The sequence below is a fragment of the Oryctolagus cuniculus genome, chromosome 4 (assembly GCF_964237555.1).
Source record: "Oryctolagus cuniculus chromosome 4, mOryCun1.1, whole genome shotgun sequence".
In the NCBI taxonomy this organism is placed as follows: Eukaryota; Metazoa; Chordata; class Mammalia; order Lagomorpha; family Leporidae; genus Oryctolagus; species Oryctolagus cuniculus.
The window spans coordinates 63,386,763-63,403,585 of NC_091435.1; the positions used below are offsets into that span (position 1 = coordinate 63,386,763).

General features: G+C 39.6%; 1 protein-coding gene across 2 annotated transcripts in view; it reads right to left on the bottom strand.

Annotated features, from left to right (window-relative positions):
• Positions 1-15,071: 15,071 nt before the first annotated feature.
• Positions 15,072-16,823, bottom strand: part of IFT57 (intraflagellar transport 57) — a 63,479-nt gene continuing 61,727 nt past the window's right edge. The window contains exons 10-11 of one of the 2 annotated variants that reach the window (XM_002716719.5): positions 16,464-16,530; positions 15,072-15,463 (exon numbers count right to left, since the gene is read on the bottom strand). In XM_002716719.5, coding sequence (XP_002716765.1) covers positions 15,285-15,463; positions 16,464-16,530 — 246 coding nt within the window. In that variant the 3' untranslated portion in view covers positions 15,072-15,284. Of the gene's footprint in view, positions 15,766-16,463; positions 16,531-16,823 lie in introns of both variants that reach the window. The other variant, XM_051819085.2, reaches the window with a different exon arrangement.

Below are 16,823 nucleotides of genomic sequence, written 5' to 3' on the forward strand. Positions count from 1 at the left end.
CTTTTTAAAAAATGCAGAGAAGTTTTGCAGAATGAGAAAGAGTGACAAATATTGGAAGCAGTGAAGTTGAGGCACAGAGGCTGAAGAACATGCTGAATGATCAGAGTAGGCTAAAATCTAGAACCCCAGCTCTTATTAAAGCCCTTGACTTTGATGTAAGTTAAAGCTTTGTTACCTCCAAAGTGAAGGAGTAAAGAGGGGTGGGGAGGAAGAGTGTGGGAGTGTGAAATGGAGGATAGGGGAAGAAGGGAGGGAGAAAGGGAATATCATGATATTCTTAGAATTCTGTCATGAACTATATTGAACTAAAAAAAATTAAAACAAATATTACAGAAGCTCCAAAGAGAAGGGAAATAAACTCTGTCAAATCACAACTCTTACGTGGCCACTGCTTATAGCCTGGATCTCTAGGCTGGTTGTTTCCACTGTGAGGTTTAGGTTTTCAGTGCCATTGTATAATAAGACATATCTATTTTTAATATTTTTCTGAAGACATTCAAGTATCTGGGCCAATATATAATGGCTTCTTTGCCAATCTTGCTTCATCACAGGCTTTCATTTTCCTCATAGCCTTAGGGCTTTGATCTTATTATTTTGGTCATTCCCTGACAGTGGGGACATCAGGCTGAAATGACAGCATCCATTTGGTTTATCTCTGTGTTCCTTCTCACAGAGGAGGGTAAAGCAGAATCAGACATGGGTGATGGTGCTAAAAGCAAACAGTCTCAGAGTCTTTAACCCAGACACATGCACGATACTTCTTTTCATGCTGTATTTCTGCCTGAAATGTAGAGATAATGGCACATGCCCTACACCTCTGGAGGTTGTGATGGTGAATATTAATGAGAGAAACTCCAAAATGCTGTTTGAGCTCTTCAGGCCTGAGGTCCGTGATAACATTTGGCTTACAGAATCAGTGAGATAAAGGAGCCCATTCATACCATGACCAGTTTTTCATTATTGACTACCTTGACAACTGCTTTAAGCCTCTCACTCCACACAGTGCTTGGGACTTTCACTAGACTGCATATGTATTCATAATATTCTGCTTTATCGTCTAATGAACTAAGTGCCAGGAAAGCTGGGCAGTTTATTCATTCAACAGCTGTATTTTAAATGTTCACCCAATTCCGGAAGTAGCATCAGTCTCAGAAAAGAGCCCTGGGAGGTCAGCTTTTCTTTGACTCCACCCCAACTCCCTTAGATAGCCTTGAGCAGGGTACTTCACCCGAGTCTCCATTTTCTTCTCATTAAACCAGGGTAATGACTTCTGCCTCATATATCTCTCTGGACAAATAGAAGATTCCAGTGAGGAGGGATGTACAAGCTCGTTCAGTAGATGACAAGCTAGCTTGTTCAGTAGAGAAGGCCCATTAAAGATGAATATTCTTATTTGCATCTGCACAGGGAAGGTTTCAAATTGTAAAGAAAACAGAGGATACTGGGAAACAAGCCCAGGAAACTTCAAGTTGGGGCTTCCCATTATTTGACTGAATTATAAGCCAGTAATATATCTAAGTTTTATACTGTGTTATATCAAAACCATGTAGGCCTCTGCATGTAAAATGTACATAGAATATATATATATACAATATTCATACATGATATATAATACAAGGATACCAATACTTGAGTTTAAAGCAACAATAAAAAAAAAAAAACAAACTCTTTTTAGTTGGCTGACATTGAACTGGCTTGTGAGGAAGTTGATTTTCTGTCCCCTGGAAGAGTCCAGAAAGATCAAAATGTCTGATGCCAAACTGAGAGCCCTGCCAACATGTGTTAAATTCCTGGGGAAATGCCCTATGGCCTTTGGATGAGGTTAGCAGCCTGGTACAGAGTTTGTTCCAAAGGACTCAAAGAGAGAAATACAATCTGTTGATTTTTTTTCTTTGTTTCCTGAAACTAGATGGCTAAATGGGGGCTGGTGATGCAGGTAACTATGGCAGTGTGTATCATCTAGCAGGCAGTGAGAATTCACTAGATTCTGCTTAAATGCCCACTGGGCTGAGCAGGTAATGTAGAAGAGTAAAGTGGATAAGATACATATTCTTTAATCCAGTGTCATTATATTTAGCATTCATAACTGCAATTGACTGCTGCCTCGTTGCAGGCACACAGTAGCATGTGGTGAGGACTCAAGTACAATGGAGAACCCTACGGTGCTTGATATGATTTTCACAGGTGAGAATGCAGGCACTATGTTGTGACATTTGTTTTAGTATTTGAGAGACAGAGAGGGTGGGGGGGGGGGAGAGAGAGAATCTTCCATCTACTGAGTCACTTCCCAAGTGCTCACAATGGTCATGTTGTTCTGGGACTCAAATCGGGAGTTGGCAACTCAATCTGGGTCTCCCACATGGCTGGCAGGGACCCAACTACTTGACCCATTAGCACTGCCTCAAAGGGTCCATCTTAGCAGGAAGCTGGAATTGGGAGCTGGTTCTGGGGGTAGGAACACAGGTGCCTCAGTGTGGGACATGGGCATCTTAACTGCTAGGCACAATGCCTGCCCCATCTTCAGGTTTTGAGGTATACAATCTGGATTTTTATGGAATTCTCTGTTTTTGAACTTTTGTGTGTTTTACCTAAACTCAGACCTTTTTAGTCACAGGTCATCATGTGGAACACACTGGATTCATCTCCTTGGGGATCCTTTGACCTCTGGTGGTAGAAAGGAGATGGTATATCAGGCCAGGATGGGAAGACACGATTGTAGCCTAGTCCCCTGGCAATAATATCTTTAGCTCCTGTTTCTCTCATACTTCCAGGGTGTAGGTAGAGTGGCGTCTGTGCCATGATGCAAAAATCTGTCACCTTGGGCCTGGCGCTGTGGCGTAGTGGGTAAAGCTGCCCCCTACAGTGTGGCATCCCATACAGGCACCGGTTCGACTCCTGGCTGCTCTACTTTTGATCCAGCTCTTTGCTATGCCTGGGACAGCAGTAGAAGATGGCCCAGGTTCTTGGACCTCTGCACCCATGTGGGAAACCTGGAAGAAACTCCTAGCTCCTGGCTTCAGATTGGCGCAACTCCAGCTGTTGTGGCTATCCGGGAGTGAAGCAGCAGATGGAAGACCTCTCTCTCTCTCTCTCTCCTCTCTGACTTCTGACTCTGCTTTTCAAATAAATAATCTTTTTTTTAAAAAAAGATCTTTTACCTTCCTAGGGACAGGTAGTTGAGGAATGCTGCTTTAGAATCCCCATTTAGTTTGTCAAATATCACAGGCTCTTTGCTCAACAGGGAGTAAACATGTATAATAACAGAACTATGCTTTGAAAGCCATGTGAGTTTCTAAGATAAACTCTATAAGCCATATAATACGAAAGGTGGGTTCATGAAGTGGAACTAATGGTAAGTCCTATAATCACAAAGACCAGCTACTTCCAATGAGGGGAGAAAGATAGCAGGCCAATGATAACCACCTTTGAGCTTGTAAAATGGTGGTGCTGAAATTTAAGAGCTAAGTAACAGAACTTTTACAATGTGATTCTGGGGAACCAATTTACTCCAGAACTGAAGGCTAAGTAGTGCCAAATGATTCATTGTCTTGCTTCATTTTACTCCCTGAAATTTCCCAAATGCTAAGCAACAGGCAAGAAAGTGTCGGCCAATGCACAAACTCTGACTGTGCATTTGGAGAGGACTCTTCTATTCAGCTGATTCCGTCAATTTTCTCACCCATAAAAGGGTATAGCAAAGAATACCTTTTCCATACACTGTAAAAGCTGATTTGAAAACCAAAGGCTTGATGATTTTCTTTCCTCTCACTGTAAAGCCTGCATGTAAAATCAGCCACTTCCAGTCTAAATCAGACCTATTCCTGTTTTGATGATAAGATCAAAGGACCAATAAGCTAAGGTGAGTAACCCCAGGGAAAGGCGAGGGTGGGCAGTGGTGTTGGAGGTGGTGAGAATGAACATATGCTGAGCACCTAATAGGTGCAGCTCCACACATTATCCTACTTAATCTTCACAACCTCCCCACCAGGGAGGCATCATTACCTGCATTTTACAGAGAAGAGAGTTTTCTTTTTGCAAGTTTGTTCCAATTACTGTCAAAGCTAAAAATAAATGTGACACACAGGAAATGAAGAGAAGAAGGGGAAGGAAATATTAGAAACTCAATTCTCCCTTACCTTTAACTTACCTCATAATTTCTTCCCAGTTTCCTTCCTCTGACCAGTCCTTAAAAGTGAGCATCTCCAATCCTAGGTCCTTTTTTACTCCATTTGTGACTTATCTTATACACTTGGCCTTGAGGTTCAGTCTCCAAATAGAAAACGCTTACCTCCAGCCCTGAATCTGTCCTGAGTGCCAGAACCATAGCAGCCCCTGAGCACTCCCAGCTGGTCACCACTATCTATAGGTGAGTGGGATTTATTTGATCAAGGGAACTAGTGTGTGCTGGGCCAGTCACTCTAGCTCCTTTCAGAATCCCAGTGAGATTGGTTAAATACCATTTGCTTAAGCCAAGAGGTTACAAATATGAATGAAGGTGGCACTTCTGGGTCAACAGAACCCCCTCTGGTGCTCATGGGTTGCTTAATGGTTTCTGAGAGACATGTGGAATTTTCCAGTGTCTAACACTTTTTGGGTTCCCTCTACAAGGAGTGGGAGGGACTCCTCACTGGGCTTGTCTTGTCAGGTCAGACTATGGGAAGTCCCTTATCTAACTTTTGGGGTGTTCAGGTTTATTGGAAAAGCCTAGTTTCATTCTGATCATCTTTGGCCATCTTTGTCTTATCCCCTTTTCCTGCCTTTTGGCATGGGAATCCATTGTATTGTGGCTGACTGGGGACCACAATTTTGTCTGTAAGTCCCCCCAATAAATTACACTTTATGTAACTGTGGATTTGTCTTCTTTCTTCGATGTCTTGGCCCTTCTGCCTTTGGCCTTTTCTGAAATAGAATGTAATCCACAGGGATGTTTCCAGCATGCTTCAAATTCAACAAGGTTCCAACTGAGTGGAGTCTCTTCCTGATCCTCAATTTGATTCCTTCTCTCTGTGTGTTATGCATAAAGGGTCAGTGGTAGTAGGCATAGAATAATGTAGTAGACACCTATAGCTTCCAAATCTCCTTTGCTTTCTCCATGGATGCCTCTCTGGAAAGTTGTGACTGGTGTCCTTTCTTCCTCAGACATTTCTGTCTTTTCTGTGTGGTAAGAATGCCTTGCTTGCCCACTAGAAGATGAGTTTGGCCCTATTATTTTCTTCAAGTTGTTGTGATCATTTAATTCATATGTAAAGTTCCTTACAAAATAGTAGTTGCTCAGTAAAGGGCCATCATAATTAAAACTTTTGTTTTTAATACCAAAACCCACTTGACTTACTATCGTCCTCATGGATCATGCATTGCGACTTTCCTAAAACTGAAGGTTGTATGGCAGCATGAGTTAACATCCTAAGTCCACTATTGTGTGGCCTTTGGCCTATGACTTAGCTTCTCGGCTCTCGGTTTCATATCTGAACACCTTCCTTGGTGTGATAATAAAATGCCCAGCACAGTGCTTACAACACGTAGTGATAATAATGATCCTTGCTGGAAACTCTGTCTTCGCTCATGTTACTTCCTCTCTCGGCCACTTCTCTTCCTTCCCATTTGGAAAGTCTCAAAGACCTGGTTAAACTTGTTTCCTCAGCTGTGTTTCACTGTGTAAGTTCTATCATATTTTATTGTCTGATGCCTGTTTGCTTTACTAACTTTTCCTGCTTGACTCCTTAACTTGTCATTCAAACTCTATTTTATCTCTTTTTTCCCCTTTCCATCATTCCTCTAATATTTCCCCTCCACTATCTGTTCCTTTGATGCCCTTTCACTCCTTTCCCTATGACTTCGTGTCTTTCCCTCTGCCTGGAATGGTGATTCCAATTTTCTTTTCTCTTTTAAAGATTGATTGATTGATTTGAAAGGCAAAACAAGGTTGTGGGGGGAGAGAAAAGGAGGAAGAGAGAGAGAGAGAGAGAGAGAGAGAACCCGAGGGTTCACTCCTCAAATGGTTGCAATGGCCAGGGTTAGACCAGGATGAAATCAGGAGCCAGGAACTCTATCCAAGCCTCCCATGTAGGTGGCAGGGGCCCAAGTACTTGGGCCATTATCTGTTGCTTTCCCAGATGCATTAGCTGGGAGCTGGGTGGGACGAGGAGCAGCCAGGATTGGAACTGCAACTCATCACAGGGTAGCTTATCCTGCTGTGCCACAATGATGCCCCCTTCCCAACTTTCTTTGCTACCGGAATCTTGCTCACCCTTCAAATACCAACTCCATGAGTTCTTATTTATTTTCTACAAGTTACAATTACTTCTTCACCCAGTTTCAGTAATACCATTTATGTGGCCATTATGAAACCTACCATTATTACATTTTCATTATATACAAATGTCTCCTATTAGACTGTTAGCTCTTGGTGGGAAGGAAAGTGCCTGATTTATACTCACTTCCCTCGGTACCTGATATTATGTGATCTATCAAGTGTTTACTGTATTTGCAATACACAGATACACTAACAGCATCTGCCTAACTCCGATTTCTAAGGGCTGAACAAAGAGATGCTCTAAAATTTATCACAATTTCTACATGAAATAAAATAGTCATGAACATAAATCTAAGCTAACATTTAATGACTGATGAAGTTCAGGAAGTATAAGAGAAATAGGGTTTCAAGAAAGGCAAATAGGTCAATAAACCTAAGAATTTATAAACTCTGCCTATGATTTTTAGTTCCCATGTATTATATAGAATCCTTTTGAAATTTATGGCTGTGGAAAACTGGCTGGCTTCACTTACAGCATGGTCAGGTCAGGGACATTTCCTGTTATCAATAGGAAGCTGCTACTCAGTTAAATGGATCAATGATGCAGTGAGCTGAATTTGTCTCTTTTTTATGGTCAAATAATTGGACTAGTTGTGCACTCTACATTATTTCAGCTGTACAGGCTTGATTTTAGAAGATACCACGTAGGAAGATTCCTGGGCTGTGATAGTCTATTGATTTGAGAAAAGGTAAAGGAATTGGTGATAGTTAGCAAGGCAGTAATTTCAATAAATTGGTGCAAAGGTTGCACATTTGACTCACTGAGTAGCTTTCTGTAGATTAAATAATTTTTGAGAACAATTGATAAATGTGTTCTAATTCAATTAGTACTATAATAATCTACCTTAAAATATGGTAGAACATTCTGTTATATATTTATTAATTTGGTTATGGCCTGTGGAACATTATAACACTTGTTATCAGTGGTATGCTGATAAATCAGTTATTTTGTCTTGTTTTTGTTCTTTTAAGCCTTGATTTCCAGTTTTTTCCTTTTTGCATGGTGTGAATATTCCCATAGTAGGCTACTTATAAACTATCCATAATTTAACTGGCTCTCCACATTTCTGAATATATCTGATAATCAGCTGTCTGGAAATGGTAAAAACTGCTTCTGCCTACCATTACAAGTATTTGTAAACAGTAGAAATGAGTTTGAGAAGATTTAAAATCACGCAATTTGAGGGCTTAAACATTACAATACTCTAGAATTAGTGTAGTCTCTTACTTTACTGAACTTTTCTTTGCAAATAGTTTTTCCATTTACTAACAGATTTGGGATGGTATCAATGTGTCTAAACTGCTAGTATGATACTCTATACATATACTTTTATATAGGGAGTAGGAAAAAAAGTCCCTGGACATGAATGGAAACATGACTATATAATCTGTAGAAGAAAAGATTAAAATGAGGATGCATGATGTCCTAAAAGTCATGCGGAAAGTTATTAGCTGTGATACTGTGATGTATTAAGAAATATATAAATGGGGGCGGGTGTTGTAGAGCAGTGGGTTAAGTTACTACTTGGGATGCCTGAATACTACATCAAAGTGCTGGTTTGAGTCCTGGCTACTCTGCTTCTGATCCTGTTTCCTGCTAATACATCATGGGAAGAGCAGATGATGGCTCAGGTACTTGGATCCCTGCCACCCATGTGGGAAACCCAAACGAAGTTCTGGGCTCCTGGCTTTGACCTGGCCTAGCTCTAGCTGTTGCAAGACATTTGGGAAGTGAATCCATGGATGAAATCTCTGTATCTTTCTCTGTTGCTCTGCATTTCAAAGAAATTAACTTTAATAAAGATTTTTTTTTAAATAAAGTATCTAGTTGGTCTCTACCCCCAGTTCCTGGTACAAAGCTCCTAAAACCCTTGTAATATTATGAAATTTTGAGGCAATCATGCCTGTGGAATGGATGCCCCACAAAAATCCTAACTGGAGGGGATCTAGAGAACGTCCAGGTTGTAGAACAAATGGAGAGGCTGGGATGTTGCATAGCTCAAGAGGGTACCTTCCAGTACCTTTCCTCATCAACCAGATGCTTTTCTGTATCCTTTATTATAAAAACATGAGTAAAGTGCTTCCAGGAGTTCCGTGCACTGATTTATTTATTTATTTATTTATTTATTGACAGGCAGAGTGGACAGTGAGAGAGACAGAGAGAAAGGTCTTCCTTTTGCCGTTGGTTCACCCTCCAGTGGCCGCTGCAGGCGGCGCATTGCGGGGATCGGAAGCCAGGAGCCAGGTGCTTCTCCTGGTCTCCCGTGGGGTGCAGGGCCCAAGCACTTGGGCCATCCTCCACTGCACTCCCTGGCCATAGCAGAGAGCTGGCCTGGAAGAGGGGCAACCAGGACAGAATCCGGCGCCCTGACCGGGACTAGAACCTGGTGTGCTGGCGCTGCAAGGTGGAGGATTAGCCTATTGAGCCATGGCGCCAGCCTCGTGCACTGTTTTAACAAACCATCAAACCCAAGGAGGAGGTTGTAGGAACCCTCGATTTATAGCTGGTCAGTCAGATGTACAGGAGGTCTGGAATTGGACTGGCATCTGAAGTGAGGATTGTCTTGTGGAAGTGAGCCCTTGACTGGTGTGGTCTGTGCTAACTCTAGGTGGGCCAGAATTGAATTGTCGGATACCTGGTTGTTGTTCAGAGTGTTGTAGAATTGATTGTGTAGAAAAATCTCACACATTTGCTGTCAGAAGTGTTTTGAGTATAAGAAATGTTTTTCTTTTTATTAGAAATTTGGGATTGAAATCAAGGGGTCTAGTCTCTGTGCAGTCTTTTGTTCACAAGCTTTTACATCAGGAGTAGGCAAAAATTAGTCACTGGGCATGAATGGAAACATGACTGTGTACTTTAAAACTTGCTTCATTTATTTTTATTTTAGTGAAAAGGCAGGGAGAAAAGTCTTCTATCTCCTAGTTCATTCCCCAAATGCCTGCAATATCCAGGGCTTGCCAGGTGGAAGCCAGGAGCCAGAAACATGGGTGGCAGGGACCCAAGTACCTGATTCATCACCTGCTACCTCCTAGAGTGTGCATTAGAAGGAAGTTGGATAGCAGTGAGGTAACCAGGACTTGAATCAAGCACTCTAATTTGGATACAGGCATCCCAAGTGGTGACTTGCTGTGCCAAATGTCTGCACCATGACTGTATAATCTCGCTTTGGGATATAGATGGAAAAGATTGAAAGGTAGGAGATACAGTTGTGCATCACGTTCTCCCAAGGTTGCCCCAAGCTACACTGATAACCATTTAGAAAGTACACTTTAGAGTTTCAAACGTTGTTTTATAAATGGGTGATTGCTTAATCTTTTGGGCTTTGGTTCTGATTTTTTCTTAAAGAATAAATTTTGTTATTATTATGTCTCAACGTGAGTGTAATGTCACCTAGGGTATTTATAAAAATCATCTAGTTAGGACTAATGTTAATCTACAGGCTATACTTCAAATGTCGCCTAAGATGCTCTTTAGATCTGCTATATTCTATACCTGTAGGCAGCAAATATTTCTAGATTGGTGGTTCCCTAAAGTAGTTCTTAGACTAACTGCATCAAAGTCACCCGAAAAGCTTCTTAGAATTTCTGCTCCCACCTTCCTGGTCCCACCCAAGTGTATGAAGAATTGAGGTGAAATGGAATTGAGAATCTGCATATTTTTAACTAGTTATCCAGTTGTTTTGATGCACAACCAAAGTTAGGAACTTTAGGGGTTGCTGATGCACAGAGTGTTTTGCAGGGCAAGAAGGTGGTAACCAGGTGTTAACTGCTACTGAGTCATAGAGAAGGGCCTGTTACAGGACCTTTCAGCCTACCCATGAGCTTCTTATGGAGGGGGTGGGAAAGGACAGGGGTTGGATGTGGCAATCTCTGATGTCAGTTGAAAAGTGTGTTTGAAGTACATAGCAGTCCCCTAGGGAACAGGCAAGGCTGAAATAAGATGCCATGGTTAGTCACAGAATCACAGGGTTGATCTTTGCATGTGTGAATCAAAGGTGTATGATCAAGGAAATCGCATGCTGGAGATATGTTATTTAGACATGTTAACTTGAGCATGGTCCTTATTCTCCTTTTTCATTTTTTAAATTCGAAACAGGCTTGTAAAAAAACAATGATTAATAAACAATTTTTACTCTTCAAAAGCCATTTCTCTCTCTCTCTCTTTTTTTTTTTTTTTTAAATAGGATTTGTGATTTGGTTCTTAGACACACTGCATTTAAAAGATAGAGAAGCTTGACAGTGGCTGCTATTTGACCATGAATATGACCTACAGGTCAACTACTAAAACTGTGTTTTTATAGTAAAGACTGCTTTAAATAAAAAAAAATTAAAAAACCTTTTTTGTTTTAAATAGAAGAGTTATATGAAGAAAAACATTTGGCTTTATAATCTTAGGTTGTCTACAAAGTGTCCCTGAGAATCCTCGAAGTCAGATATTCAAAAAGCAGCTCATGCTTACCCTCCCACACAGGAGAGCTATGAGTCAGAGTGGCAAGTGGAGGTCTTCTCAGACAGACAAGTTGGAAAACGATCCCAGAACTACTGCATACTGACTTTCACACACACCTACATTCTTAATATTGTGTCTTTGGGTGAGAGGGGGCATGTGATTTTATATTTGTAAACAATAATGGACATGTATTCAGTGTTTGTAGATTCACATTGTAGACAGGAAATACTGAAGATAATGAAACAATATTTCTCAAATTTCCCTGACTAGAGAAACTTTTTTTTTTTTTTTTTTGACAGGCAGAGTGGACAGTGAGAGAGAGAGAAATATCTTCCTTTGCCATTGGTTCACCCTCCACTGGCCGCCGCGGCCGGTGCACTGCGCTGATCCGAAGGCAGGAGCCAGGTGCTTCTGGTCTCCCATGGGGTGCAGGGCCCAAGCACTTGGGCCATCCTCCACTGCACTCTCGGGCCACAGCAGAGAGCTGGCCTGGAAGAGGGGCAACCGGGACAGAATCCGGCGCCCCGACCCGGACTAGAACCCAGTGTGCCGGCGCTGCAAGGCGGAGGATTAGCCTAATGAGCTGCGGCACCGGCAAGAAACTTTTGTTTTTGTATAAAACTTATGGGAAAATGCTGACCTAGGTAAATTAGAGGGTAATAGGAAAAAAAAAACTTTCTTATTTAGTATGTCAAAAATTGTTCTACTTTTTCAGTGAATCAATGATTATAAAATTATGTTTAAGTTGTGTTTAATGGGCCACAGAATTTTACTGGGGAGGTTATATTTTTCAACAAGTTGATTAACTATTTGACTTAGGGGAAGCTGACTTCTATATAGAGCATATCATCTTCAATAATCATGATTTTTAAAGATTAATTTGAAATAATTTGACCTATAGAAAAGCTGAAAAGTACAACAGATTTCTATATGTTCTACTCCCCTATTCCCAAAAATGTTAACACTTTACCACATTTTATCATTTTCCTTCTTTCTCCCTCTGTATATGTGTGAACAAACACACAGACACATATACACACAATTTTTCCCTTGAACCATTTGATAACATGCTGACATGGTACCCTGCTACATCCAAATACCTGTGTGTTTATGAATAACAAGGATATTCACTAATGTAATCAGAGCATAAATAAAATAAAAAGATTAATGATATCCAATATGTAAGCTTTATTCAAATTTTCCCCACTGTGCTCTTTATAACAAAAACATATATGTGAGAATACTTTAGATTGCAGAAAAATGGAATTGCAAGGTAAACTTATTTTTAGTGTAACATTTTCAAAATCCACAATTTTTTCATATGAGGCATTCTCCATGAACTTTTTACAGACCATTTGTGCATTTTTACTGGCCCAAGGTCCAATCTGGAAGCACTCATTCCATTTCGCTGTCACTTTTCATGACCTAATCATTTTTGAAGAATATAGGCCATTTCTTACAAGTCCCTCACTTTGCATTTGCCTGATGCTTCATGATGAGATTCGGGTTATGCATTTGCAGCAGGAGCCACATAGACCTGATGTTTTCAGGAGACACCTGATGTCTACTTGTCCTGTCACTAGTGATATTCAAGTTTGATCACCTCAAGTGGTGTCAGTTTCTTCTACTTGTAAAGTTTAATTTTTTTTTCTTTGAGGAATAGCTTTGTACTTACAAATTATATAAATATCCTGTCTCTTACTAAACTTTCCCATGCTGTTTTAGCATCCATGGATGATTCTCACCAGAACAATTACTATAGGGGTTGTCAGTTTTCTAAACCTAGCATTTATTTTACATGAGCTGCCACTCTATTGGGGAAGACCTTCCTCATCTCCCCATTTATGTATTCATTTAGATCTGCATTGACTCATGGTTTTTAATTCTAAGGGTTATAATTCACTACTATGATTTCCTTTGATTCTCCCATTGTCCCAACATTGGTCAATGGGCTACCCCTCAATCTGGCTGTGTCCTTTAGACATTTCCTCCAACATTCCTTATGTATTTTCTTAATTTTCTGGCAGAGCTGGATTTTTAGGTTCAACTTCCGCTTTCTCTGAACTGGCCAGGAATCAGCCATTTTTGTAAAAAAAAATCGTTCCTTTCTTCTTTTTTCGAGAATTTAGACACCAAGATCTGAGTGCTAGATATTGAACTTAGGGTTGTTGGACTATTACTGCTTATAGGCCTTCTCAGAGGATAGAACTAGGAAATATTTTTATATTTATAAATATTTCTTTCAATATGATAAAAACCACATGCATTCATACTGATGCTTCCAATTCCAATCCAATCCGAAAGGAAAAAACAGGTATCTGCTGATAACCATAAAGATGTTAAAAACCATACTAAGAAAACAAACTGAAAATCATTAAATCTTTCAGGCTATAGAAGTTAGAAGATATCCTGGAACTATGATTCCAGTCATCTATCCACTTATTATCTTAAAAAAATTAATGGACACTTTTTATGTAGTGGGCACTTGACTAGGAATAAGTAAGATTTTTTTTTTAAAAGATTATTTATTTGAAAGGCAGAGTTACACAGAGAGAGGAGAGGCAGAGAGATGTCTTCCATCTGCTGGTTCACTCCCCAGTTGGCCCCAACAGCCGAAGCTGCGCCGATCCGAAGCCAGGAGCCAGGAGCTTCTCCAGGTCTTCCTATGTGGGTGCAGATGCCCCAAAACTTGGGCCATCTTCTACTGCTTTCTCAGGGCATAGCAGAGAGCTGGATGGGAAGTGGAGTAACCAGGACTCGAACTGGCACCCATATGGGATGCCAGCTATATAGGCGGCAGCTTTAACTGCTATGCCACAGCACTGGCCCTGGAAAGTAAGAATATTTTGTCCTAGCTCAATTTAGTAGAGAAGGCAGTAGAAAGAAAGAAATAATTATAATGCAGCATAAATCCTTTATTTGAGATATGCAGTGTTCTAAAGGAAGAGAGTAAAGGGCTTGCAACCGAAAGTGTGTAAAATGGAATATCCAGCATAGGAAATAAAAATAATCTGTTCAAGCTACTCATTGAGAGTTCTTGGAGTTTTGTATGACATAGAGTGCATGTTGCTTCTGAGAAAAATACATTTTATGGAGCACTCTCATTTATGTGGAAGGGTTCTCTGCATTAATTAGTCCACCGGAAACCTGCCAAGACAATGCCTATACAAATAAATTTCCAGGACCAAAGGTTATGTTTCACATTTTCTACTAGGTTTCCCAAAGTTGGCTGTAAATGCTGAGGAAAATTTCAGAATTCTTATGCCTATAATCCCGTGGTGGATTTCTTCCCCCTTCACCCATTTTTGCCTTTATGAATTAAATAAACTGGCTTATTTATCATTATATTGATTGCCATCCTGTTGGGTAGTCGTTTATATCCACACTGATTTTCTAATTTGCTAAATTTAATGTAAAACCAGAGAGAGTTTGAAGGAACAAATGTGTGTGTGTGTATGTGTTTGAGGATATATTCACATATGTTTATAAATCAAGCCTATGAAAAAATAAAATCCTAGAGAAAAATGATTAGAATAAAAAATGATAATGGCATTTTATTGTTTTTGTTGTACTAAACATAAAGCATTAAGATTTTCATTGGTGATTTTTATTATTATTTTAAAAATGTGGGCAACCTTATGCTCCGTGCCCCTCTGACAAGTTTGCCCAGTTTTAAGTCAGGTAATCTAATCTTACTTATTTCCAATGGAGAAATCCTACCCTAGATAGTTGTCTCAGTAAAATGGGTAAGTGAAGATCATCAGTCCCAGAAACTCATCTTCACAGGATTTGTCACCACTGTTTCTCCTTCAAAATGAGTTCCTGGGCAGTGCACACAACAAGAGAAAAGTACGTAGCACTGATATGTGTGCATACTCACCTTTTCCTTATTGTAGGTGCAGAGTCAAATATAACTGAACATTTATTTATTTAAGTGGTCTTAGATCCAAGAAGATAGATTGCCTATACAATCATTTTAGCTAGGAAACACTCATGATAAGTCATAAATGTCCTATATTAATAATAACCTTTGTCTATACTTTAAATGATTGTAATTTTAGGTAACCATATGGCTGAGGCAAGGGCATTCTGCCTTCATATGCAGAATCTCCCTACCCATCCTTAGCTGCTGCTTGGCACAGACGCACTTGTGATCATCAAAGCAAAAGGCCAGGCCTCTTCCAATGGTTCACGTGGTGACAAGAGTAGCATCTACTGAAAGCACAGGTCATAAACACTGGCTTGTACAAGGTACCAAAAATGACCTGCCAGGCAGGAGCTTTGACATCAGTAACAATGAAATCATCATTGGAAGTGAGAATTTTTAGTTATTTTATTAAACATATTCAATGCAAAGTCTTAACCATCATAATCACCATGATACAACTTGTGTGTAAGTACCTGTAAAAATAAACCATTGAATATGCTTTAAAAGAGATAACTGTTTGTGGAAATCTATGCAATAAGAAATATGATTTGACATAAAAGCTCAACTAATCAGAAGTGTGAAAACAGTTTATTTTAATAAGAGCCTATTGCTGATTCTGGAATAATTGTTGCATGCATGTCTCTAGTCATGTTGGACTTCTCCTTCAGTTTTGATTGGAGTAAGGTGTGTTCCACAACACCGATCCTAATGTCCATCTGAACTGTTTCTTGCTTCAGTTTTGTTAAGCTCTGTTTGATCTTCACCAAAGGAGCTGCAGAATGAAAATAGCATGGAGTGACAATGTTCATTTGGAGTACCAGTGTACTTGCTATAGAACTGTATGACATTTTCCTCACTTTGTCTTAAGCCAAAAATAGGGTTAAAACACAGCCAACAACTCACTGACATTCACACAATTTGGCTATGGCATTTTAAACACCTGAGATTTTCAGGAAGGGAAATGATGTAGTACTTGGTTACTGAAGTTGAACTTTCTTCTCTTTCTTGGGGAAGAACTGCTGAGTGGGTGTTTAAAGATGTGTCTGACATGATTTTATGGGCTAGTGTATTTGTCTGTAGGAAAAGGTGGTACAAAGGGGGAAAAGGGAAAGAGAGAATTACCTTTGAGATATAGATAATGGGCCCGTTTAAAACATTATGAAAAAACATCCAACACATCCCTTTAAAAGATCACGCAGTATAGATCATTAGAACGCTAGAAAATCTTTCCTGGCTTAGAAAAGCCTTAGGCAATCACTGCTGGACTGTGTGAAAATAACCAGCTCACAATGGAGGATGGTTACTGCAAGATTATTAATTCTTCTCTATTTGACCCTTGCCCAGTCAGGTCTACTGGGGAGGAGGAAAAAAGACAAAGGTCACTACATCATTGCCTTGGTGTCATCTGGGCAAACACTTAGTGTCCTTCTGTACATAAAATGGGAAAATGAAGCTTATTTGATGAAAACAGAATAAAACATTTCTTTAAAATTGGTATGATACTTTCTACGAGCACATATGTAACTATTTCACACTCTTTGAATCAATGCAGTTTGAATAAAACAAAATTATAGTAGAAGAAAAAAAAACTACTGCTCTTAGTATACCGATGATCAGACATGATGTCTGGACCATATATCTCTCTTTAACAAGTAACAAACAGCTCATTTGAAAAGCAGACTTCCTAATTAATTCTACTTTCTTAGGTAGTCTTTTTGAAGAGCTCTTTTTCTCTCCCTCACATTTTCTCTTCAGAACAAGCGTGTACTTACCACCATCAGTCATGCTGCTGCCCTTTTCTTCCATTTCTTGTTTTACCTTTTCTAATTCTTCTGTAACCTTTCATTAAAACATTTTTCATGAGCATGGAATTTTAATAAATTTTCAAATTTTTTAAATGATCTACTGACAAAAATAATTTAAATATTAAATACACACAAAGAGCAACAAAGATATTAGGAATATTCTGGACAAATTCAAACAAGAATATAAAACATGCCGATATACAAAACTTTTCATCTTCTGAGAATACTTCTAATGTCGAACTTCATCAAAATATTTTCACATTAGGTTTGTCATGTTGTGACATGACACAACAAAAGCAAACTTGTTTTATCCATTTCAATCTTGCT